Below are 27,099 nucleotides of genomic sequence, written 5' to 3' on the forward strand. Positions count from 1 at the left end.
ACTGCTGGAGACAGGATGATGGGCTTGATGGACCCTTGGGCTGACCCAGTATGGCATGTTCTTATGTTCTTAGGTATTCTCCTCTGTCCTCCCAATGAAGGAAAAAGGCTCAGGCAGGGAAAGTTGCATTGTAGAGATAAATGAATGAATGATTATATAGATTGTTTTGATGAGAACATTTGGCAAAGAAGGAGCGCAGCTTCTTTCAAAACCAGCTGGCAATCTTACTGAGAAGAACTTTAAACTAGGACTGCGGGGGATAGGTGGACAAAGGACTAAGGTAAGTAAGATAAGTACAATGTTAAACACATAACAAATGGGAAAAGGGGGCAACATTCAAATTTCAAATGTGCGCAGGAGGGATGGGAGCAGCAGTGGCGTGCCAATGGAAGTTCATCGAGCGGGTGAGAAGGAGATATGGGGCGGTAGGGATGAGGGTGTGCAATTTTGGTGGTTCAGGCTGGAGTTGAGGAGAGAGTAGCCTAGAGTGGCTGCAGACCCTACATCAGCACTGCTTGTATTACAAAAAGACAAAAAATTATTTCCAGAAACATTTTCCAAGAATTTAATGGAGTTCGATTTTGCCATACAGTTTAGAGAACAATTTACATAATATGACAGGACTTTTTTTGGCCCACTAGCTTCCTCCTGTTGATTTGCGTTTCTAGGTCAATTGGAACCAGTCTCTCCTGGTGCTAAAGCACCATAAGTCTGCATTTGCAATTACACAGATTTTTTTCACCTATTTTTAATCAACTTCTGCCTTTCCAATTTAGTAGTAGACCTTTAGCAGGACGACAGATCATGGCTCCATGCTTAACCTGGTATATCTGCATTATAAATTTGGTCACCAGGGCACAATAAGGCCCTTTTGTGCATGCTAAAAGTAGCATTAGCAAGGCCACACTAATATAAGCAGATTGTTGCATGTAAATGAGGGATTGTTATAAGCAATTGAGGCTTTACTGGTGGACCCATGGAAAATAGTGTGGCATGCTCGCTACTTTCCACAGGATCAATGAAGTCCAAAAATGTATCATCTGCCTTAGAACAGGGTTACATTTTTTATTAGGCTTGCTCTAACTCAAAATTCTTCATGCTAACCAATCCCCCGACTCCTTCCCCTCCTTCGGCATAGCTCATTTTGGTAATCTCATTCGACAGATTGCAGTATATCCTAAAAGTACCTTTTAAGGTTTAGTACTTACCTTTTTCCTGAAGTTGTACCAAAAATAGCTTTTTGTGCTCTTTCGGCTTAGTAATATGAGCAGGAATATAGGGATACTGCAAAATGCAAGAAAATCAAGATGTCAATAACCTTTATTCTACTTTTTTTTTTTTTAAGCTATTTCCCATCCCACACCATCTCCATTCCAGTTCTCCAGCACTGCCATCTGTCCATTCCTGCTATTCACAATTCCTCAGGAAGGGCCCAAAGCAACACTGCTACAGCTCCATTATCAGCAATTCAAAGGATATTCTCCCAATGTGGCAGCATTCCAAGACCTCCAAAGCTACCTAATGATATCTTTGGGAAGCTGATCACTGTTTGAATCTCCCACCCTCTTCCACACAATCAGGCCTATTCTTTGAAGTGCGCTCGGCTGTGCGCACTGTTTAACATGGATTTGGCCGTGTGTTTTCAAGGGGCGACTATTACCCCTTATACTATAAGGGGTTTAGCGCCTCAAAGTCACGCAGCCAAACCCCCTGAAAACTAATAGCGCTCATCTCATGCAAATGTATGTTGATATGACTATTAGTTAGTCATCCGGCATTCTGAAAGTAAAATGTGCGGCCAATCCGCACATTTTACGCTCATAAATTAACACCTGCCTAATATCCTAGCGATATTAAGTTGGAGGAACCAAAAATAAAATAAAATAAATTCACCGGCCAGTCCGGTTAGGAAAAAGGATACTCAATTTTACCGGTGTCCATTTTCCTAACCGATAGCTGTCAGCAGGTTCAGAAAACAGACACTTGTAAAATTGAGCATCTGTTTCCCGAACCCGCTGACAGAACCACCTCTCCTAGGCGTAATTATCCTTAGCACCTTTTAGCGCGACCCCTCATTTAAATATAGGATCGTGCGCCCAGGAGAGGTGGCTGGGCGTGCGTTGGGAGAGCGGGTGCTCAACATGGAGCGCCCGTTCTCCAGCGATCCATTCTGAATTGGCCTGAATATTCTAGAAATGAAAAGTGAATTTTGATCAATGAAGAATCAAGAAACATATGGGAGGAATGTTTGTTACCTGGAGTGGAGTAGCTACCTGGTGGTTAGAACAATGGGGTACAAAACAAGGTTCAAATCTCACTGCTGCTCTTTGTGACCTTAGGCAAGCCACTTCACCCTCCATTGCCTCAGGTACAAATCTTAGATTGTGAGCCCTCTGGAGACAGAGAAATACTTACAGTACCTGAACGTAATCTGCTTTGAAGTGCCAAAAAGCAGAATATAAATAAATGATTGCTCAACAAAACAGACCATCAGATTCTGAAAAAAATCTATTGCAGTCCTTACATTTGCAAATATAGTGGTTTGCAAAGCTATTCGACCCCCTAACAACTCAGATGTGCGGATTACAAATGACACTTACAAAGATTTTTCCAGACAGTATGTTTATAACAAACCAGTATGCTCTTAAATTTTCAAAGTCACAATTCATTTTTTCTATTCTTATTTTGTAAAATATAATAAAAAATGGAAAAATGCTGCTTGCATAAGTATTCAACCCCTGTGCAGTGGAAGCTCCAATTGGCTTCTACCTGTGAATCATTAAAAAAGGTCAGCTTTTCTGGATAAAATACCCCTAATTCCAGTACCATTGGTCAGTTTGTGAATCTGAAGGAAAGCTGTGAAAAAGAAGACCAAAGGGCATGCTAAGGAAATTAAAGATAAAAGTTATAGACATGCGCAAGATAGGAAAAGGCTACAAAATAATATCAAGTGCTTGGATATCCCAGTGAGCATGGTTGGATCAACTGAGAAAATGGAGGGTGCATACCACCACCCAGACAACTGCCTAGACAAGGCCTTTCCTCAAAACTGCCTAGACAAGGCCTTTCCTCAAAAAAAGGCCCCTCTCCACCATCAACTTCAGGAAAACTTGTACGTCTGACATGCTCAAAGATCTTCTCTCCAAAGAACTTCCCAACCTGGACACCACCAACCCCAACACGGCCCTTCTGTCATGGCACAATATCACAGAATCGATCGCAAATAAAGTTTGCCCTAAAGCAGTGAAAACAATCAACCCAATGCATAAAAAGAAGCAACCCTGGTTCTCCTCCGAACTTAAGCAGATAAAACAAGACCTCAGACACAAAGAAAGTGATTGGCGTAAGTCCCCCAATTCCACGACTCTAACCAACTACAAACACACATTACATCTCTACAAGAATTCCATCTTACGGACAAAAAGAGACTTCTATGCCAGCAGAATCCACGAACTCCAATTCAATGCCAGGACCCTGTTCTCATATGTCTCCCAACTCACTAAATCCCCCACCCACGTCATACCAGATGACCAAGCACAATCCAAAGCAAATGAACTAGCATTTTTCTTCCAGAAAAAAAAGTGCAGACACTCTAGCTCGCCTTCCCACCAACATAACCTCCCCCATCCTTACCCACGACTCCATTCCTCACCCTGGAGCTAACCTAGATTCTTTTGAACCAACTACCCCACTTGAGATCGAATCCTTACTTAAGAAGCTGAAACCTTCCAACCACCCATCAGATCACATTCCAACTAAACTTCTGCTTCTCATCCCGATGACTATCTCCAGACCTTTGACCAATATCATAAACTGCTCACTCTCCCAAGGAATATACCCCGACAGACTAAAAACAGCCTCCCTCAAACCCCTACTAAAGAAGCCTAACCTGGACACGAGAGATCCTGCCAATTTCCGCCCCATATCTAACCTTCCTTTTCTGGCCAAAATCACGGAGAAACTGGTAAATACGCAACTCTCAGATTATCTGGAAGAACACAATATCCTCTATCCATCCCAATATGGTTTTCGTAAATCATTAAGTACAGAATCCCTCCTTATCTCACTCTCTGACCACATCATCATGGGCCTTGACAAAGGTCTGTCATTCATCCTGATCCTTCTAGATATCTCCGCAGCCTTTGACACCGTGAACCACACCATCCTACTAAATCGGCTTTCAGAAATCGGATTATCAGGATCCGCACACAAATGGTTCTCCTCCTTCCTCAGCAACAGGAGTTTTAAGGTAAACATTAATAATAAAGAATCTTCAGACGTCAAATCAACTTTAGGCGTACCGCAAGGATCCTCCCTGTCCCCCACCCTCTTCAATATCTATCTCCTCCCCCTCTGCCAGCTGCTTACAAAACTAAAATTAATCCACTACCTCTATGCAGACGACGTACAGATTCTGATCCCCATAACAGAATCACTCTCTAAAACGCTCTCATACTGGGAAAGCTGCTTTCAAGCTATTAACTGCCTACTCTCCGGTCTTAACCTAGTCCTCAATGCATCTAAGACAGAACTACTTCTCATTTCCCCCGACCACTCAGCCCTAACCCATCAGACATCATCCAACACCCAGATTTCACAAGTAAGGGACCTAGGAGTCATCCTTGATAACCACCTGAATCTAAAGAAATCCATCAACAACACCGCCAAGGATTGTTTCTATAGATTCCAAGTTATGAAAAGGCTCAAACCTCTCCTCCATTTCCAGGACTTTAGGACCGTCCTCCAAACCACGCTCTTTTCCAAAACAGATTACTGCAACGCTCTCCTTCTCGGACTCCCTTTCTCCTCCATCAAACCATTACAGATGCTCCAGAATTCGGCAGCCAGAATCCTAACCAACACCAACAGAGGTTCGCACATCACTCCCATACTACGGAACCTTCACTAGCTGCCAATAAAATATAGAATAATGCACAAGGCCCTCACCACAATTCATAAAACCATATACAACCAGCAACAACTAGACCTCCAGATTCCTCTCAAATTATATTCATCCTCAAGACATATAAGAGAAGCGTACAAAGGTACCCTGCAAGTTCCCCCAACAAAAGCCACGCGACTATCATACACCAAAGAACGAGCATTCTCTATGGCAGGTCCAACTATCTGGAACAATATGCCCACTGACCTCAGACTAGAACCTTGCCTTTGAACTTTCCGCAAAAAAACTTAAGACCTGGCTCTTCCTCCAGGCCTTCCCCTAACTTTCTAAGCCATTAATTGTCAAGACAGGACTCTGCTTTACCGGCTAACGCCCTGCTATGTTTAGACATTATAATTAAGCCGCCGTTTCTTTTGTTTCATTGCCTTTTCTAGTTCTCTTCAGTTACACTGTCCTATACCTCTGACTAGCCTAGCCTCCAAGTTAACTACCCTTGTTATATGTAACTTCCGCTTCTAGTGAATTGTTCTTGTTTAAGTTATACCCTTTGTTACATGTAAACCGATCTGATATGAAATTTTTTCATGAAGGTCGGTATAGAAAAGTGTTAAATAAAATAAATAAATAAATAAAAAACTCAGCGTCAGAACAAGACGACTTGTGAGGGTTGCTATAGAGAGGCCTACAATCATGTTGAAGGAGCTACAGGGTTCAGTGGCTGAGAGTGGAGGTACACCAGTCAACCATATCAAGAGCTCTGCATACAACTGGCCTGCATGGGAGGGTGGCTAGAAAGAAGTCATTACTGAAGAAAAACCACATCAAAGCATGCCTGGAGTTTGCCAGAAAGCATCAGAGTAACCCAGCTAAAATGCGGGATAAGGTCAGATGAGACAAAAATGGAGCTTTCTGACCAAAACTCAAAACATTATGCGTAGCGTAAACCTAACACTGTCCATTCCTCAGAAAACACCAAACTAACAGTAAAGTATGGGGATGGCAACATCATCATGTGGGGATGCTTTTTCTCAGCAGGGACTGGGCATCTTGTTAAAACTGAAGGATGGATGGATGGTGCAACATACAAAGAGATACTGCAAAATGGAGAAATTACTTACCTGATAATTTCATTTTCCTTAGTGTTGACAGATGGACTCAGGACCAGTGGGTTTATGCTCCCCTGATAGCAGATGGAGATGGAGCAAGCTGACGTCATAGTATATATAACCCTGCAGTGACACCAGCCTGCCAGTATTCTCTTCAAAATCAACTGTGGACCGACTAGCAAAAAACTTGATTAAAAACAGATAACCAGAATTGTACTTAACCAACCACATAGAATCTTACATTAGTTCAGTGTAAGTACCCCAAGCTAAGGACTGGATGAACACTTACCAGTTATCCCTTGGGACCCAGAGGCCCACAGGATGACTATTGACACACTCATGCAGCAGCTGAGGGCAGGAAGCTGAGTCCATCTGTCTATACTAAGGAAAACGAAATTATCAGGTAAGTAAATTCTCCATTTCCTAGCATGCAGTCAGATGAACTCAGAACCAGTGGGATGTACCAAATCTACTCCCCAATAGGGTGGGAGGCTGCCCACAGTCCAGTCAACACCACACGTACAAAGGAGGCATCCTCCCAGGCCTGCACATCCAGATGATAAAACCTGGAAAAAGTGTGTAAGGAGGACCACATCGCAGCTCGGTGATATTGATGGGAAGAGAACAGACTAACCTTCACCCATGACACTGCCTGAACCCTAGTGGAATAAACCCCAACCTGCGTAGGCAACGGCTTTCCATCATCCACATATGCGGCCAAGACCACCTCCTTAATCCAACGAGCTATGGTAGCCCACAAAGCCGGAACGCCCTGCTTACTCCTGCCATGGAGAACTAACAGGCGATCCATCTTTCGAAAAGACTCCGAGACCTCCAGATAAGCGTCTTATCGTGCAGTAACATCCAAGGAACACAAAAGGTGAAACTCCTCCGCATCCCTGACCTTATCCAGGGATGGCAAGAAGATGGACCGATTTAAATTAAATTCCAAGATTACCTTGGGCAACAAGGATGGAACAGTACACAGCTGTAATGCCCCCGGACATACCCAAAGGAACGGCTCCCAGAAAGACATGGCCTGCAGCTCAGAAATCCGACACGCAAAACATATAGCCACCAGGAACACAATCTTCAAAGTTAACAACCGTAAGGAAAGGCTACATAGTGGTCAGAATGTAGGGCCAATCAAAGAGTCCAGTACCAAATTAAGACTCCACAATGGAACCGGTAACCTCAAGGGAGGCCTAAGTTGCTTCACTCCCTTCAAAAAACAGGCCATATCAGGATGAGATGACAAGGAAACACCATTCACCAGGCCTCTGAAACGGGCAAGAGCCACAACCTGCACCTTAAAGGAATTAAGGGCCAAGCCTTTTAATTCAATCCATCCTGCAAAAAATCCAGAATGAGAGTGATCTTAACTGAACAAGGAATAATACCCTGTTCCTCACACCAGGCCTCTCCAAACTCACACATAAGCCAAGACAGTGGAGAACTTGCGAGCATGGAGTAAAGTGGTAATCACTGCAGAGGAATAACCATGCTTTATCAGGTGATCTCTCTCAAGGGCCAAACCGTACTACAGAATCAAATTGGATCCTCATGAAGAACCAGTCCCTGCTGAAGCAGATCATGTGCAGTGGAAGATGAAGGGGGCCTCTACCAAGAGTAGTCACAAATAAGCATACCACAGACACCTGGGCCAGTTCGGCGCCACCAGGAGTATTAGCCCCTTGTGGCCTTCGATTTTGCAAATTAACCTGCCCAGCAAGGGCCACGGAAGAAAGGCATAAAGCAATCTGTCTTCCAGCCAGATCTGTACAAGAGTGTCTATTCCCAAGGACCATGGATCTCTCCTGCGACTGTAGAAGCAAGGAACCTTCGCATTTCGAGAAGTCACCAGCAGGTCTAGGAATGGAAGGCCCCAGCGATCCACAATCAGCTGACAACACCCACTCTTCTGGGTCCAGACTCTCCCTGCTGAGAAAGTCCGCTCTTACGTTGTATTTTCCTGCAATGTGAGAGGACGAGATTTGCAGGACCTTCCGCCTATTCCATCAGCTGATCTATTTCCTGCGATACTTACTGGCTCTTGGTTCCTCCCTTGCGATATAGGCCACCATTATCGAGTTCTCAGACATCACGCAAAGCGCTTGATTCCGCAGCCTGTGGCTGAACTACAAGCATGCCAGCTGTACCGCCCAGGCCTCCAGGCGATTGATGTGCCAGCGGGACTCTTTGGCATTCCAGCGCCCCTGGACAGTTAACTCCAGAAAGCGAGCCCCCCAACCATGGAGACTCACATCTGTCGTGAGTACCAACCAGGCCGGAGAGGACAAGGGAACTCCCTTTCTCAGATAATCCTCCTGCAACCACCACTGGAGGTGGGAGCAAAATTCCATTGGCAAGTGGAGCCGAACAACATAATCCTGAGAATGTGGGTTCCAATGAAGTAGCAGAAAGTCCTGAAGAGGACGCATATGCACCCTTGCCCATGGCACAACTTCCAGGATAGCTTCCATTAAGCCGAGTAAGGTAGGTAAGACCACACCATTGGGCTTTTGGTGTCCATCAACTGACACACTTGATATATCAATCCCTGGATCTGAACTTCAGGTAGGAAAACTCTGTCCTGACCAGATTCAAACCGGACCCCCAGATATTCCAACAACTGAGATGGCTGAAGATTGCTCTTGGTCAGGTTCACCATCCAACCAAGCTCTTGCAATAAGGAGATCATCTTGTGTGTCACCAGGAGGCTCTCTTCCTGAGATCTGGCTTGAATCAACTAGTCGTCTAAATACAGGTGCACCAGGATTCCTTCTTTTCCCAAGGTCACTGCTACCACCACCATAATCTTGGAAAATGTTCTGGGAGCGGTGGCTAGACCAAAAGGCAGAGTCAGAAACTGATAATGGTGCCCCCAATACTGCAAAGCATAGAAAGCGTTTGTGTTCCAATCGGATGGGAAAGAGAAAGTCAGAAATTCCCCTGCCTGCACCGCCATTATTATAGAGCATAGGGTTTCTATTCGAAAACGAGTCGCCTTCAGATGATGGTTGATCCTCTTGAGATCCAAGAAGGGACGAAAGAGCCCTCCTTCTTGGGCACAACAAAATAAATGGAATATCGCCCCATACTTTGAGACGTGGACACTGGAACCACAGCCCTCGGTCTGAGGAGCCTATGATGTGTGAATTCCACTGCCTGCTTCTTCTATGGGGAGTTGCAAGGGGACACCATGAACATGTCCCGAGGAATACTGTGAAATTCTAGTGCACACCCTTCATGTATCATATCTAGGATCCATTGGTCTGACAATCTCAACCCTCCTCCAATAAAAAAAAAAAAAAAAAAAAAAAAAAAAAAAGAGAGAGACGTCCTATTTCCTGTTCCAGAAGGTGGGTCGGCAAACCTTCATTGAAAAGCTCAGGAAGATCCACCACCTGAGCTCGCTCCACTCTTGGGCTGCCGGGGACAAAAGGATTGAGACCTCCCAAAAGGCAGAGTCTGCTGAAAGGTCATTCCTCTGTAGGAGCAAACATGCCTGGAACCCTGGAAACAACCCCTCATACCAAAGGGATGCTGTAACTGCTTCTTATCCTCCGGCAACCGAGGCACAGAAGACTTGCCCCACTTACTGGCCAGTTTCTCCAACTCACTCCCAAACAAGAGTGAGCCTTTAAAGGGCATCTTTGTAAGATTGGCTTTAGAAGCTGTCAGCTGGCCAATTTTGCAACCAGAGTTGACACCTGGCCATCACCGAAGCCACTCCTCTGGCAGAGGTCCAGATCAAACCACAGCCTGCACCTGCTAAGAAGTCAGCAGCAGGCTCCATAACCACTCAAATTCCCTCCAGACTCATCAACCTCCTGAGAGAGAAGCAGTCAAGATCTTGCCACTAGGGTGCAACAGGAGGCAGTCTGTAAATTCATCGCCTCTGCCTCAAAGGCTTGCTTAAGAGAGAATAGTGAACTATCTACAGTCTGGAGAATTGATGGACCAGAGGCAACATGGATTCACCAGGGGAAGATCCTGTCAAACAAATCTGATTGACTTTTTTGACTGGGTAACCAAGGAATTGGATCGAGGAAGAGCACTCGATATCATATACTTGGATTTCAGCAAAGCTTTTGATACGGTTCCGCACAGGAGACTGGTCAATAAAACGAGAAGCTTGGGAGTGAGTGCCGAGGTGGTGACCTGGATTGCAAATTGGTTGACGGACAGAAGACAATGTGTGATGGTAAATGGAACCTTCTCTGAAGAGAGAGCGGTTTTAAGTGGTGTACCGCAAGGATCGGTGTTGGGACCGGTCCTGTTCAATATCTTTGTGAGCGACATTGCGGACGGGATAGAAGGTAAGGTTTGTCTTTTTGCGGATGACACTAAGATCTGCAACAGAGTGGACACGCCGGAAGGAGTGGAGAGAATGAGACGGGATCTAAGGAAACTGGAAGAGTGGTCGAAGATATGGCAGCTGAGATTCAATGCCAAGAAGTGCAAAGTCATGCATATGGGGAGTGGAAATCCGAATGAACTGTATTCGATGGGGGGGGAAAGGCTGATGTGCACGGAGCAGGAGAGGGACCTTGGGGTGATAGTGTCTAATGATATGAAGTCTGCGAAACAATGCGACAAGGCGATAGCAAAAGCCAGAAGAATGCTGGGCTGCATAGAGAGAGGAATATAGAGTAAGAAAAGGGAAGTGATTATTCCCTTGTACAGGTCCTTGGTGAGGCCTCACCTGGAGTACTGTGTTCAGTTCTGGAGACCGTATCTACAAAAAGACAAAGACAAGATGGAAGCGGTACAGAGAAGGGCGACCAGGAAGGTGGAGGATCTTCATCGGATGACGTACGAGGAGAGATTGAAGAATCTAAATATGTACACCCTGGAGGAAAGGAGGAGCAGAGGAGATATGATACAGACTTTCAGATACTTGAAAGGTTTTAATGATCCAAAGGCAATGACAAACTTTTACCATAAGAAAAAAATCAGCAGAACCAGGGGTCACGATTTGAAGCTCCAGGGAGGAAGATTCAGAACCAATGTCAGGAAGTATTTCTTCACGGAGAGGGTGGTGGATGCCTGGAATGCCCTTCCGGAGGAAGTGGTGAAGACCAGAACTGTGAAGGACTTCAAAGGGGCGTGGGATAAACACTGTGGATCCATAAAGTCAAGAGGCCACCAATGAAGAGTGGGTGACTCGCCAGAATGATGGCTACTGCCTGGACACAATACCCTTATTCAATAAACATACACATGGTTACTGTGACTCCAACATCACTCTAAGCTTCAACAGCAAGAGGAAATGTGGAAAAAAGGATTTGCACTCACAAAGCCGGGAGTAGCTGGCTTGTTACGGCGGTTACTACCCCAAACCAAATGTGCCTGATACTTCACTTTCGATGCACATCCAGCATAGCTCTCTGCTCCAACGGCAGGGGAGAAGAAAAACTGATACTTCACGCATACCCAGCATAGCTTCAACGGCAGGGGAGAAGAAAAAAGGATTCACACTCACAAAGCGGGGAGTAGCTGGCTTGTTACGGCGGTTACTACCCCAAACCAAATGTGCCTGATACTTCACTTTAGATGCATATCCAGCATAGCTCTCTGCTTCAACGGCAGGGGAGAAGAAAAACAACCAATAAGGGCTGTATAATATAGTCTGGGTTAAAACAAATAAGCATGGGTGTAGCTTGCTTATTGCGGCGGTTACTACCCCTACTACCCCCTAACTAATCAAGCTAGATATTTCACTTGGATGCAGCTCCATCACTGCTCTCTACATTAATGGTGGGGGAGGAAGGGAAATAGAACCAAGAGCTAAAAGAAACAGATAAGTATGAGAGAAAAAATGTGTGAAGCTTGCTGGGCAGACTGGATGGGCCGTTTGGTCTTCTTCTGCCGTCATTTCTATGTTTCTATGTTTAGCCTGAATCCTATCATCATGTACATCCTTCAAAGCTGCTCCTCCCTCTATGGGGATAGTCATCTGCTTAAACACGGCACATATCATAGCATCCACTTTGGGAAAACATAAACGCACACTCATAGCCAGATTCAGGGGGTACAGGCCTTCCAATGTCTGGCCCCCTTTAAAATTTACCTCTGGGACATCCCATTCCAGATCAATCAATTCCTGGATGGCATCCATCACCAGGGGAAAAAAAAAAAAGAGGCTTTACGTAAGGAAACCAAAATGGCATTCTTCCTCAGTTCTGCCATAGCATCCAAACCAGGAACACCCAGCTGTTTCAAAGTCTGGGAAATCAGGGCCGCAGTTTATCTCAGATTGATATAATTCCAGCCCTGGAGTAATTTCCCCATCTTTCAGGGAATCAGGATTAACCTCATGAGTGCCATCTGGATTCCTGTCAGGAACACCCACAGAGAGCAGAGGCGAACCCTGGCGCTTAAGCATAGGACTGGAAGAGGGAGGAGCCACCGGCTGAGGGTCGGACTAGACAGAATCAGGGGAAGCGGAGTAGTCTTGCCAGAGTGGATTCCACTGCCAGTCTCTTGGTGTGGGAGTGGCAGGGTGATATCATAAATTTGTCCTGAGAGATGCTGCGAAACTGCAGATAGTAACCTTCTCGAATGATGTTTAGAACCCATTTGTCTGACGTGATTTCAACCCATCATTAGTAGAAGAGGGAAAGCCGACCCCCTATTTCCTCTTCCTGTGGATGGGTCAGCCCTTTCTCATTGGGAAGCACGGTTCGAGCCTGTTCCTCTCTTGGTTTGTCGGTTCCAAAAGGGACGAGGTACATGGAACGACGAGTTCCTGTAGAGTCGAAAACCTTGGGAGTCTCTGCCCCTAGTTCTTTTGGGGGAGGGGAGTTGGGATCTTTTACTCCTGTCTTCCGGTAGCCGAGGCACTGGGGATTCGCCCCACTTGCTGGCTAACTTCTCTAATTCGCTTCTGAATAGGAGAGATCCCTTAAAAGGCATTCTTGTGAGATTCGCCTTAGAAATCGCATCTGCCGACCAGTTCCGCAACCATAACCGCCTTCTGGCCGCCATTACTGAGGCTACTCCTCTGGCTGAGGTACACACCAGGTCTGAGCTTGCATCCATCAGGAAGGCTGCTGCCAGTTCGATCGTTTCACCGGTATACGTTCCGGAATTATCTGCCTCTCTCAATAGGAGCAAGCAGGAACGTGCCACCAGTGGGCAGCAGGAAGCGATCTGCAGTGTTATGGCTGTTGCGTCGAATTCTTGCTTAAGGATGGATTCTAATCATCTATCCTGAGTATCCCTCAATGCCGCCCCTCCCTCCACAGGGATGGTTGTTCGCTTCGAGATGGCGCAGACCATGGCGTCCACTTTCGGGAAACGCAGGAGTTCCTTGGTCTCTGGTTCCAGAGGGTACAAGGCTTCCAAGGCCCGACCTCTTTTAAAGTTTGCCTCCGGGGTATCCCACGCCAAGTCAATCAGTTCCTGAATGATTCCATCTTTGGGAAATAGCATGAGGCTTTACGAAGGGACACCAAGATGGGGTTCTTCTTTGGTTTCGCCATAGGGTCCGTGCCTGGGATCCCCAGAGTCTTCAGGGTCTGTGAAACAAGGGCTGGTAATTCATCCCTGTGGAAGAAGCGAAGCATTGTTCTGTATGGTTCCAGGCCTGGAGGGATTTCCCCTTCCTCCAGTGAGGCACCATCATTGTCTGAGGTGTCCAAGTCCATGTCGGTAAAATTCTTGGTGAGGCATGTCTCGTGGCACCCAAGCAGGGCCAGGAGGGTCAGGTGCTCCTAGCTGGGGTTGGACCTGGGTCGCAGCCGGGGTTAATTGTGCCTGAATGAAGGCTTGCAGTCCCTGGAAAAATTCTAGGCAAGAGAAGGCCCCTGGGTTCATGTTAGCACCAGAGGGAGGGAGTAGGGACCCCTGAAATGCCTTCTTGTGGAGATGACACTTCGAAGCTGCATAGATCCGGAGTACTATCGTATGGAGTGGTTCCGGACCCATGTTCCGACTGTGAGGGACCAGGCTTTGGTACTCCATGGGCTTCTTCGCAATGATGGCACATGCAGGACTCCAGTTCAAGCTGTGCGGCTCTGATGTGGCAGGCTATGCAAAGGGAGTGCCTTCTGAGCTTCTTGGACGCTGGTGCCATTGCCTCTGTTATAGACGAACGGGTAATGTGCTTCAATATGTGCACTGCTATGCTCGGGTGCACTATGCGCGTGGCTGTGCACGCGTTTATGTCGGAAGCGCACATCGGTCGTCCGACCTGCCCCGCGCGTAGCACCGATCAAGAAGGGAAGATGGCGCAGACGCCCCCGTGTGTAAGATGGCGCTCTCAAGGGTCTCCATTTGTCTGGACCCCTGCACCAGATCGTGGCCTAGCCCAACCAAGGCTGCTCACCCCGATTGGTGCTCCTTTTACCTCGCCGGATGAACAATGGAATCAGTACGGCACTCAGAACCCTGGAGACCAGAGACCTCATTTTAAAGCTCTCTGCTTTCCTAGTCTCGGCGCTTACCGATCACGTGCCAAGACGGTCTCCAGCTGCGGCGGGAAGAGGGCTTTACCTTCACCGCCGCGCTCGGTTATGCACCCGCTGCCTTTCAGCCGCTCTGGGGACTAAGTCCACGCCGGGAACCAGCTACCAGACCAAGGCACACCTCTGAGGAATATGTAAAATCACCTCAAGAATTCTCAACTAGGGGAGGGACTCTTAGGTATCACCGCAGGAGAGCGGGGCTCGATCTTCTTAAAGGTAAAATTTCTCTTCTTTGCTGTAATTAACAACACCGTTCTAGCGTGTGGGATAGTGTCCGCATCTGCTAGGAGACGGAGAAATACTGAAGAGCTGAGGTCACTGCAGGGGTATATCTAGGGTGACGTCAGCTTTGAAATCTGACTCCATCTCCCATCTGCTAGCAGAAGAGCACATAACCCACTGGGGTCCTGAGTCCATCCACACAAATCTGCTGACTTTTTAGGCGGTTGAATACTTTTGCAAGCCACTATAGGTCTCTGTATGTCCCACTGTCGCTCCTTGTGACCATGGGCAAGTCACTTTACCTTCCATTGCCTCAGGTACAAACCTAGATTGTAAGCCCTCTGGGAATAGGGAAATACCTACAGTACCTCAATATAATCCACTTTGAAGTGCTGAATAAAGTGTTAAAAGTGGAATAAATAAAATAAACTGATTCATTTCCTATCTTAACAGTCCCTTCCCTAAAGGCAGATTGCAATGCATGGACTTGGGAGATTTTCTTCTTCCCCTCAGCCACTTGTTTTGTGGTGTTTCAGAAGGGGCGGTTCTCTCACCGATTCTCTTCATTTGTATCGTTTACCATTAGCAAAATTGATTCATGTTATAGGCCTTACTTTGTGTATGCTGATGACATCCAGGATTCCATACATCTAGCATGAAATGAGAAGATGTAGCAGACAATGAATGTCTGATTAATATCGCCTCAAGTCTGAAATCTAACAACCTCAAATTAAACCCTCCAAATCTGAAATAAGGAAATCATAGCCTACTCTGTATTTGCCTGGTATCTGACTGAATGATACTCACTTTATGCTATCGCCTTGCTGGCCAATACTCCTGGTTCCCTGTATCATATTGCATATTCTTTAAACCTTTAACTATGGTTCATAGATCCCCAGGGAAGTTTCATGCATTGATTAACTAACTATTTAAGAAGATTGTCAGATATTTTTAAGTTTGTGTTTACTTCACAAATCGATACATTTTCCTTATAGCTTTAAGGATATTTCATTTCTATGTTGAAAATATAGTTTTTAATTTTATTATGCAAAGTTCTACTTTAAATGTAACTTGTGTCTAATTTGTCATTTGGGTTTTTTTGACTTAAAAAGTTTTATATTTATATACACACACACAAGTATATACACAAAACTGTCTGTATAATACAGAAAGGGTCATCTTCTGAAAACAATTAAGAGGAAGGAGAGCTAGCTATCGGGACAACTGAGTCAGATTTATTTATTTATTTAGCACTTTTATATACCAATATTCGTGTAAAGAATTACATATCACTTTGGTTTACAGTAAAACGAGAACAAGCATGTAAGAATGCATTACATCAAACAAGGGATACAAGAACTGGGATCTACAGAATCAATAAATAATAAGTTCTTTCAGAGAGCAGGAGGTTAAAAAGGGGCAAAGAGTCAAGTTACTAAGAGATTAACACAGTGACATATTACTAGGGAACATAACTTGGATTGATCATCTGACTTAGGAGGTTAATCTGAGAGCTAGTCCATTACTAGAAGGGGTAGAATGCTGGTGGGGTCAGCTGGTATTAATGAAAGGCTTGGTCGAAGAGCCAGGTTTTGAGTCTTTTTTTTTTTAAGGTAATCGGGCATTACCTTCAGATGGCATTAGCAGGCATTTGTTAAGAGTCCATGCTAAACCTTTGAGGTCAATATTCAAAAGCCATTTAGATGGATAACTGAAAAATTTTCCTCCTAAATGGCTAACTAATGATATTAAAAGCTGTATGTAGCTAAATTCTAGCCGCATAAGTCTAGGGCATTTCGGAGGCGGGCAGCATTTTGAGGAGGAACGGAGATAGCTGATAAGTTATTCAATATTCGGGGCTAGCTGCTTAACTTATGCGGCTAACTCTGGTCGCGACATAGGGCTGTCCTACAGTTAGCTGCATCAACATACATGGCAAACTAAGAGGGTCATTCTTCAATTTTCGATAGGCCATTATTGCACACGATAATCAGCGTGTCTCAAATTGCATATGCAAATTTTAAATTTCTTGTTAAGTGGGAGGATTAGGGCGGAGTTAAGGTAAATTAGGGGCTGGTAGCGCTGCGAGCTATTAAGTATGGCACATTAGCATGGCGAATTTCGTTGGATTTTTCCAGGGCATGTCAAGGGGAAAAGGTTAGTAGCGTGGCCGCTATCACGCCACGTTCCATATTTTGCTGATGCGATGTGGCAGGCTGCAAATTTACCTAGCCACGTCCCATTTTCCCCAATGTGGACGCTATCTTTGTTATAAATATAGCATTTTGAAGAATCTAGGCCTAAGATAACTGGGTATATGTTGCAACCGTCCCTTCCCGACTGCTTCACTCCGCCTACCTTTCTTTCTTTGCACCTCCTCTCGCTATAGATGGACGCCTGGCTGCCGCGGCGTCTGCCTGCCATCCTCTCCGGCGTTCCCGGACCGGCTTGGGCGCTGCCTCCCGCCATGCTCCACTGGTACCTTAGGGCGTGCGTGCCGTGCAGCCCTCACTCTTATTTCCTACTTGGCGCGAACCTCAGGGGCGTCCCCCTGTGATGACATCACGCTGCCCGGATATTTAAAGCCTACGATGTTTGCTAGCCTTTGAGTTAGCAAGGGGAATCTTACGGATGGGATTCGCTCTCCGTACCCAGCTACTCTGCCTCTCCAATTTTCCATTGGACTCTTAACGCTAACGGGGTACCCGCTCCTCAGGGGCCTCACTTGCTTTTCAGGTCGCTATCAGGAAACTGGTACTCGCTCCTCGAGCGCCCATGTTCCCTGACTCGCTGCCTGCTCCTACCTTCCCTTCTGCCTGGAAGGATTCGCTATCTTCAACACCAGTGAGTGCTACCATCTTCACCTCAGAGCTGTTCCCTGGAACCAGGTACTCGCTCCTCGAGGGCCTGCCTCCGTTCCAGCCCTAGTGCCATCTCCTACGTGGAACCGCTGTGTGAGTACATTACCTTCAAGCCTCTCAGCTCTCAGGGATCAGGTACTCGCTCCTCGAGGGCCTGCTCTCCCTATCCTGGGGTTCTCCATACTGGGGCTTTGTGCATATTCCACTGTACTCATTCTCAGTTCTTTCCACTACAGTAAAGCTACCGGAGGAGTCGCTGTTCCAGCGCCTGAGGGATACTAGCCCAGCCAGGCTACTTCTGCTGCTCACCACTGCCACCTCTGGTGGCTTCACCACATTGTCTAATAAAAGATCAATCTCTGTGTTTGTGTGTCCTAAGCTGAGCCTGACCTGTGGCCCCTCACGGGACTTCCCCCTGTGGGCATGGTCAGCTGCCACAGTGTCCAAGGGTCCGCCCAAACCTCACTAATTATAACAGTATATTCAGCGGTGCCTCTGTGCTGCTAAATATACCACACCAGTTAGCAAGAAATGTTTATCCAGCTAACTAGCTGAGTCGCTCAGCAGCTGGTTATTGGCTTCTCTGTATTTTTCAAATATATGGGGGCATGATAACTTAATTAACTAACAAAAGATATTTGGTGTTCTCCCTACAGGGCTTTTCCCAAGCATGCTGCCCAATAATTTCTCCCCCACATCCAGCAGCTTTGCGACAATGCTCAAGGCACTTTCTTCACCCCAGGACCCCTGCCTAATAACCTTATTTTCTCTGTCAGCCAACAGCATAAGAACAAAATAAGAGGCATGCTCAGTCCCTGTACTTGCTCTTCCTCACATTATTTCTTCCTTCAGGGCTTGATGGGAAAAGGTGAGCATTAAACCTGTGCACTGAAATTCAGTGTACAATTTCTTCACAAGCTTTTATTTTTTTTTATTTTAACTCCCATTGCAATAAAGCTAATGGTATGCTAATGCATCAGAAGTTAAAAAATGTGCATGATCTTGAAAATGTGCAGAAAGAAAAAAGACTTAGTATACAGCAAAACCTGATTTATGCATAGATAATTATGTGCACAAAAAATGCACATAATTTTGCATGTTTTTTATAAGGAATGTTTTTTATAAGGAAAATATTTGTGCACATAAAATCAGGTATTCTGCATATAAAATATGAGTTTATTTCATTTGATTTCTATTCCACCTTTCAGTCACTTCAAAGCAGATTACATTCAGGTATCATAAGTATGAGTTGTGCACACCAAAAATGTTTTCAGCGCAGAAAGCATTTTGTGTACATAAATCATATTTTACGCATGGAAAACATTGTTTGTGCACAAAGAATATTTTCTGTGCATAAAAAAAATGTACTACTGGCCCTGGAACCAAATCTCCAACTTCCATCAGTAGACTAACATTAGTCTTGGAAACTTAACTCCTAGTCTGAGGTGGAGTAAAGTGTCCAAGGCTAAGAAAACACAAGATAGTGGAGTTGAGATATGGGGGGCAAAGGAACAAAGGAGTGGAGATATGGGAGAAGAGATTAACACTGTCATTAAGGAGATCATGGGAAGGAGCAATATGGGGGACAGAAAAGGAACATGAAAGGAGATATTTGCCCTTACCTGCTAATTTCCTTTTCTCAAGACTTGCTAGACCAGTCCATACCAGTGGGATTTCTCCACCCAGCTGATGGAAACAGACTAAGCATTTGCCAATAACTTTCAATCAGAGCAGTACGATAAACAAGAGAAGAAAAAAAAAATCTGTACTGTAGAAGAAAAAAAAAAAGACTTTAAATTCAGGGAAGAGAGGGAATCCAATACATCATTCCAATAGGAGTAGAAAGGGTAAGGAGATAATGGGGCAAGGAAATCTGGCATCACATTGTTTCGCACAGTAAGATAGAAGTTCATACTTCTTCCTGCCCTCTAAAGGCATGTGGCTGAAAAATAAGAAAGAGATGGAATTAAATGGAGGCAGCCTCTGTGGTCTTGGGAGGATCCTGGACTGGTCTAGCAGGACTCAAGGAAAGGAAGCTAACTGGTAACTACAAATTTCTCCTTCCCTGACTTCCTGCTAGACCAGTCCGTATATGTGGGAGTTATCCAAGTTGTGACTAGACTGGACAGGAAGAAGATAGGACTGCTCTAAAGACCATGGAACCAAATGCAGAGTTTGCTTTGGCTTGCATGTTCAGGCTGAAATATTTGAAAAATGAAAGATGAGCAAGTAGCCATCTTAAAGATATTTTCTAGAGCATTTGCATCCAAAATGTACCAGTCCTCATATGTCCACTAGTTGTTGAGACTACTGGCGAACGCCTAGTCTGCAGGGGAAGGGCACAAAAAAGGTCACAAAAAAATAAAATAAAATAATAAAAAAAAAAAAAAAAAAAAAAAAGAGAGAGAGCAGGTCCTGTCTCCATCAGCTAGTAGGCAGAGAAAATCTCACTTGTATCGACTGATCTAGCAGGAAGACAAAGAAGTAGTGACAGATATATGCAGTTTCCAAAATCCACTAGCCACAATTTTCATGGCTGGCAGGCAAAGCTGAACAGAACCAGGGGAAAGCAGTATCTTCAGCCCAGATTGGGGCCTGCAGGAGGCAGTTGCTATGGTGTTCAGCAGCAAGGTGGCGGTGGAATAGAAGGAGAAAGAGGAAATACAGTACATGAGTAAGCCAGGGAAGAATTTTGGAATCCCTGGATATATGGTGATGAAAGGAACAATATGGCGATAGAATGTGAATCTAGGAGGTGAAATAAGGGGGGACAGAGACAGGAGTAACAGAGGCAGAAAAAAATCACTGGGTGGGAGATGGGGAGAATAGGAGCAATATGTGGTGGCAGAAGGAACATGGGCTGCACTAAGGGGGGAGAGGAGGAATATGGGAAGATAGGTGTGTGTGGGAATTCCTGTGCTTTCCGAGACTGTGTGTACTATCCTCACTACCTATACATAAGAACATAAGAAAATGCCATACTGGGTCAGACCAAGGGTCCATCAAGCCCAGCATCCTGTTTCCAACAGTGGCAAATCCAGGCCATAAGAACCTGGCAAGTACCCAAAAACTAAGTCTATTCCATGTTACCATTGCTAATGGCAGTGGCTATTCTCTAAGTGAATTTAATAGCAGGTAATGGACTTCTCCTCCAAGAACTTATCCAATCCTTTTTTAAACACAGCTATACTAACTGCACTAACCACATCCTCTGGCAACAAATTCCAGAGTTTAATTGTGCATTGAGTAAAAAAGAACTTTCTCCGATTAGTTTTAAATGTGCCACATGCTAACTTCATGGAGTGCCCCCTAGTCTTTCTACTATCCGAAAGAGTAAATAACAGATTCACATCTACCCGTTCTAGACCTCTCATGATTTTAAACATCTCTATCATATCCCCCCTCAGTCGTCTCTTCTCCAAGCTGAAAAGTCCTAACCTCTTTAGTCTTTCCTCATAGGGGAGCTGTTCCATTCCCCTTATCATTTTAGTAGCCCTTCTCTGTACCTTCTCCATCGCAATAATATCTTTTTTGAGTTGCAGCGACCAGAATTGTACACAGTATTCAAGGTGTGGTCTCACCATGGAGCGATACAGAGGCATTATGACATTTTCCATTTTATTCACCATTCCCTTTCTAATAATTCCCAACATTCTGTTTGCTTTTTTGACTGCCGCAGCACACTGAACCGACAATTTCAATGTGTTATCCACTATGACACCTAGATCTCTTTCTTGGGTTGTAGCACCTAATATGGATCCCAACATTGTGTAATTATAGCATGGGTTATTTTTCCCTATATGCATCACCTTGCACTTATCCACATTAAATTTCATCTGCCATTTGGATGCCCAATTTTCCAGTCTCACAAGGTCTTCCTGCAATTTATCACAATCTGCTTGTGATTTAACTACTCTGAACAATTTTGTGTCATCTGCAAATTTGATTATCTCACTCGTCGTATTTCTTTCCAGATCATATATAAATATATTGAAAAGTAAGGGTCCCAATATAGATCCCTGAGGCACTCCACTGTCCACTCCCTTCCACTGAGAAAACTGTCAATTTAATCCTACTCTCTGTTTCCTGTCTTTTAGCCAGTTTGCAATCCACGAAAGGACATCGCCACCTATACCATGACTTTTTACTTTTCCTAGAAGTCTCTCATGAGGAACTTTGTCAAAAGCCTTCTGAAAATCCAAGTATACTATATCTACCGGTTCACCTTTATCCACATGTTTATTAACTCCTTGAAAAAAGTGAAGCAGATTTGTGAGGCAAGACTTGCCCTGGGTAAAGCCATGCTGACTTTGTTCCATTAAACCATGTCTTTCGATATGTTCTGTGATTTTGATGTTTAGAACACTTTCCACTATTTTTCCTGGCGCTGAAGTCAGGCTAACCGGTCTGTAGTTTCCCGGATCGCCCCTGGAGCCCTTTTTAAATATTGGGATTACATTTGCTATCCTCCAGTCTTCAGGTACAATGGATGATTTTAATGATAGGTTACAAATTTTTACTAATAAGTCTGAAATTTCATGTTTTAGTTCCTTCAGAACTCTGGGATGTATATCATCCGGTCCAGGTGATTTACTACTCTTCAGTTTGTCAATCAGGCCTACCACATCATCTAGGTTCACAGTGATTTGATTCAGTCCATCTGAATCAAATCTGCTGCCATTAGCAACGGTAACATGAAATAGACTTAGTTTTTGGGTACTTGTCAGATTCTTATGGCCTGGATTGAGCACTGTTGGAAACAGGATGCTGGGCATGTTATGTTCTTATAGGTGTGCCTACTCTGTTGTAGATCTTAGTGTCTTTCGTAAAAAGTCACTTTTCATTCTAACCCCGCCACAATATCGCTCACAAAGATATTGAACAGAACTAGTCCCAGAATTAATCCTTGAGGCACTCATCTTATCACTCTTTTCTCAGGGCTCGTTCCATTTACCACTACACACTGTCATCTATCAGTCAACCAATTTGTAATCCATTCCACCACTCCTAGGCTTTTTATTTTGTTTAAGAGCCTTATCTGTGGGATAAGAACATAAGAAATTGCCATGCTGGGTCAGACTAAGGGTCCATCAAGCCCAGCATCCTGTTTCCAACAGAGGCCAAACCAGACCACAAGAACCTGGCAATTACCCAAACATTAAGATCCCATGCTACTGATGCAATTAATAGCAGTCAAATAAAATGTCGGAGATTATTTAGAAAGGAATAGAGAATAAACTGAGAATAATATCAAAACCTTTGCTGAAATCCAAATAAATCCCGTAAAGTGCTCATCCTTGATCTAATTCTCTAGTCATATCAGATTAGTTTGACATGACCTTCCTTTGGTAAAAAACATGTTGCTTCGGATCCCGCAACAAACTGGATTGTAGATATTCTTTTCTTCAGCAAAGTCTCCATTAATTGTCTCACCACCAAAGCAAGGCTAACCAGCTTGTTTCCAACCTCCTCTCTGCTACCACTTTTATGAAGTGGGACCAAGAGAATTGTGGCAATGAACCCTTAACAGCTCAGCACTGTATACAAATTAAGAAATGTCTCTCCATAGCTAAAGGAAAAGGCAGCTGTATTACTCCTTCAGTTTCAAATATTGAAAAAGGAACTCACTTGTGGGGGTTCAAAGTTTGGCCTCCACCAATTCCCAATGCAGTCATCAATAACCCAGTCTTGCTGCACCCCATCTTGACGCCCAAGAATCTGTTTGGAATAATAAAAAGGTCAGGCAGATATTTAATACTTCACAGAAAACAATGATGTATACATGCATTACTTAATTCCATGTTCAGATCCCAGAAAAGGATGGAGAGAGGTTATGAATAACTTAAGTGAGTCAGACCTAATGAGTTGTTATGCAGTCCATCACATTTCCTTTGTTCTCATAATCCGTTTCATCATCTTTCAGAAGGAAACGGGGGAGCAATTGTGAATATCTAAACATCTCTATTCCTTTCCGCCAATTCTTTCATTTATGCAGGGTATGCATGTCAATTGTGGATTTTTAAATATATAAGCTTTAGATATGCAGCATCGTATTTCACAGAAGCGCGTGATTCGGAAGGCATATAAGAAGGCTTTCTATAATCATGATTTATTGCTATGTAAACAGCCTTCAGTTGAGTGGCAAGAAGGCATCCTAGTAAAGACACAGTGTGCTAGGAGCTCCTACTCTTTCCTCTGCTTATTTTTCATTATGCTTCATACAAAAAGGAAGGCGAAAGTTTGGGAGTCGTCCTCAGTGACTTTCCTTTTTGACCTTTCCCAGCTTAAGATTGTTTCTAACCCCTGCAATGTTACCTTCACCAGTTGCTGGTTCCTTGGTCAGAGGAGCGTGCGGCCCTCCTTCTGGATGCTGACACTCTGAGTCCCGGTGCGCCAACCACTCCGTCTCCTCCATGGCAGGAACCAACGGCTGGATTTTCTTTGCCGCCATGTGGACAGATTCAGAGCCCTGGAACAGTGACTTCTGGGGAGGTTTTTCCTGCCTGTAATGGGAGTCCATTGGCTGAGGACGCGCCGACTGGATCTGTGGCGCTTCCAGGAGCATTTGGAGACCCCGGACTTGCCACGGATATGACAGCGATCTCGTGGATACAGGCCTTGCCGCTGCTGTGAAGTGTAGAGGAATTTGGAGGCCTTCCATCGCCTCCCAGAAGACAAGGTTTGAAAAATCCTCTTGTTCGTCCTACGCTGGGATAAGCCTACAGTGGTGACTTTAGATTCTCTGATGACTTTAGAAAAATCCATTTCCTCACTGGTTGGTGTTACCTCAGATATTTATAATTGTTTTCAATGTACTGAAGCTTTGCTTGTCCAACAAAGAGAAATGACAGCTGATATGGACAAATCAAATTACTGTCTTTGTGGATCATGCTCTCACTTTGATTTTTTAAAATTTTTACTTATTTATTTAAAAGGATTTATTACCCGTGCCCTCCGAAGTTCGAGGCGGGTTACAAATAATACAATCATAATCAAAACAATAAGAGAAGCATTGACTCTACCTCACAATATATGTCTACTATTGAGTTCTCTTATGCTCTTTTTTGTGTAGGTAAAAACTATTTGTATACTAAAGAATCGTATTGTTGAACACAGATATAGCATTAATACTGCACTTAGAAGCCCCATTTGCTCAAGAGTGATTATCTACAGGACAGAGTAGTGAACAGTTGCAGTTATTTCCTTTGTAGCAATTTGATGTTGATTTAAATGGCAGTAACTTTAATGCCCACCTGCTGTGCACTGAGCAAAGATTAATTTACCACTGAATTACCAATGCCTTAATGGTCTTAATTCTAAGATTGAGTGAGGTATTTTTTGTGAGGTTTTCTGCTTAGCTGTGTGTGTAGTGGGGGAGGGGGCGTCTTTTAATTTGTTTAAATGACACGTTTTCTTTGATGGTTAGGTTTCATGTGATCTATCGGGCTTTCAAAGATTGCAGTCTTTTGCGAGCTTTGGCATTTTGTGGTGACTAAGTATTTTTGCTTTAACTCTATTCACTATGTTTTTGTTGGTTATGTTCCTTTTTTTCTAGTTCTCATGAGACAAAATCTGGATTATAATTCCCCTTAGGAATCTGTTGATTCAATGAAACATGGTCCATGTCGGAACCATTGTTTGAATTGGAAAAGGCTGTTTAGAAATGCTTCTGTTTTCAGCATAAAACAGCTGTTTACAATTATCAGCATTTGATTTTGTATCGCTTGAAAGACACTTGGGAGTATTATTTGAACATGTGGAAACTAAACCGTCCTCTATGGAGTGCATATGGGATCCTCTGTTGGATTTTCCATGTTGAAATCTCTCTCTCTATAATTTTTTTTTTTAAACAACTTTGTGCCTTCATACTCTTTAATCTATTGGGCCTTTTCACATTTTTGTTTGTTAGTAACAAATAGATGTAGCTTTCTTGGTTATAAACGTGATCAAATGCATTATGTATTTTTTTGTAGGAATTTAAAGTAATTGCTTCTTTACCACTGTATATTTATATTAATCTTTACACCAAAACATTCTTACCTCAGACTACTCCAGAGCCGGAACCCAAGCAAGGAAATTAAATTGGTTTCTATGCATTGCAGTGTAAAATACTGAATACTTGAACAATATACACTTAAATAATATACTGAAGTCCTCAAGGAAGTAAAGAAACTGGCTCCCTATCCGCTCTCACATTCAGTTCAATCTCCTCTCTCTCTCTGCAGCACCTCACTACCACTCCCTCTCTTATCTCTCTCTACACCCGTCCTCGTGCACTCCACTTGTCGGATAAGTCACTCCTATCCATGCCCTTCTCCTTTATTGACAATTCCAGACTCCGTGCTTTCCACCTGGCTGTACCGTGTGCATGGAATAGTCCTTCTGAACTGATGCATCATGCACCCTCTCTTGCCATGTTTAAATCCCATCTAAAGACCCACATTTTTTAAACCGCTTTTAAATCTTGTGTCAGATTGTCAGCTTATAGTCTTGACAAACTTTTTCTTTGAACCAAGTCTCTTGTCCTGTATGTTTCTCTTATTAGATTGTAAGCTCTATTTATCAAGACTGTCTTTTTGTATGTTTGCTCAGAGCTGCGTATATTGTGTAGCGCTATAAAATGTGTAGTAGTCGTCGTAGTAGTAGTAATAATAATGAGTTCATCTTCATTCTAAGGGCCTGATCTTTTAAGCTTCCCCCAACCCCATACATGGAATTAAAAAACTAATGCTTATAGGCCGACGCAATATGGATGCGCTAAAAATGGGCATCCAAACTGAGCGCCCATTCCCTAATGCACGCCCATCCACCTCTCTTGGTGCACAATGAAATATGCAAATGAACAGCTGCATTAAAAAGGATGTGCTAGGGGAAACTGTGTCCCTAGTGCGTCCTCAGTATCGAGCATCCAGGAGACGAGACTGTGCATGCAGCCACGGGTTAGGGAAATGGACACCCAATTAACAAGCATCCATTTTCCGAACCCAACCACTGTCAAGACTTTTTCTTTCATATTGCTTTCTGTGGTTCCTCCTACTTAGTATTGCAATGATACTAAGCAGTGGTTTCTGCTTTTCTGTTGATGGCTCGGGGTACCTCAAGACTTAACACCAGCTGCGGGGCTGGCATTAATTTTTGAGAGTTAAAACGTGCATGTTATGCGCATGATGATTTTTTTTTTTTTAATAATTTTTATTTTAATGTTCATGAGATTCACAATACAGGGAATGTTGGATTCTTATACACTCCCCAGATTACCTCCCAATCCAAATGTACTTTAACAGGTGTATAACATCCCCTTAGATACCCACCCCCTCCCAACCCCAGATCCAATCTCAGCAGTCACAAGGTCACCTTACAATGTCTCAGATTTACCCATGAGAGAAGTATCACATCAAACCTGTCATTCATTTAAAATGAGGCTGCGGACACGATGAGATAATCTCTGCAGATAAGGGCCCCAGATGGCCAGGAACTTCATCTTTTGACGCGGCGGTTGTCGCATAATCGTTGCCTCCATTTGCATCATTCGG

General features: G+C 44.1%; 1 protein-coding gene across 3 annotated transcripts in view; it reads right to left on the bottom strand.

Annotated features, from left to right (window-relative positions):
• The window catches only part of NUDT21 (nudix hydrolase 21), a 124,522-nt gene that overhangs the window by 37,214 nt on the left and 60,209 nt on the right, over positions 1 to 27,099 (bottom strand). For 2 of the 3 annotated variants that reach the window (XM_029608714.1, XM_029608713.1), the window contains exons 4-5: positions 23,195 to 23,284; positions 1,209 to 1,284 (exon numbers count right to left, since the gene is read on the bottom strand). In XM_029608714.1, the coding sequence (XP_029464574.1) occupies positions 1,209 to 1,284; positions 23,195 to 23,284 (166 nt within the window). The remainder of the gene's footprint in view (positions 1 to 1,208; positions 1,285 to 23,194; positions 23,285 to 27,099) is intronic. The other variant, XM_029608715.1, reaches the window with a different exon arrangement.

This window comes from Rhinatrema bivittatum, chromosome 7 (assembly GCF_901001135.1).
Source record: "Rhinatrema bivittatum chromosome 7, aRhiBiv1.1, whole genome shotgun sequence".
Taxonomy (NCBI): domain Eukaryota; kingdom Metazoa; phylum Chordata; class Amphibia; order Gymnophiona; family Rhinatrematidae; genus Rhinatrema; species Rhinatrema bivittatum.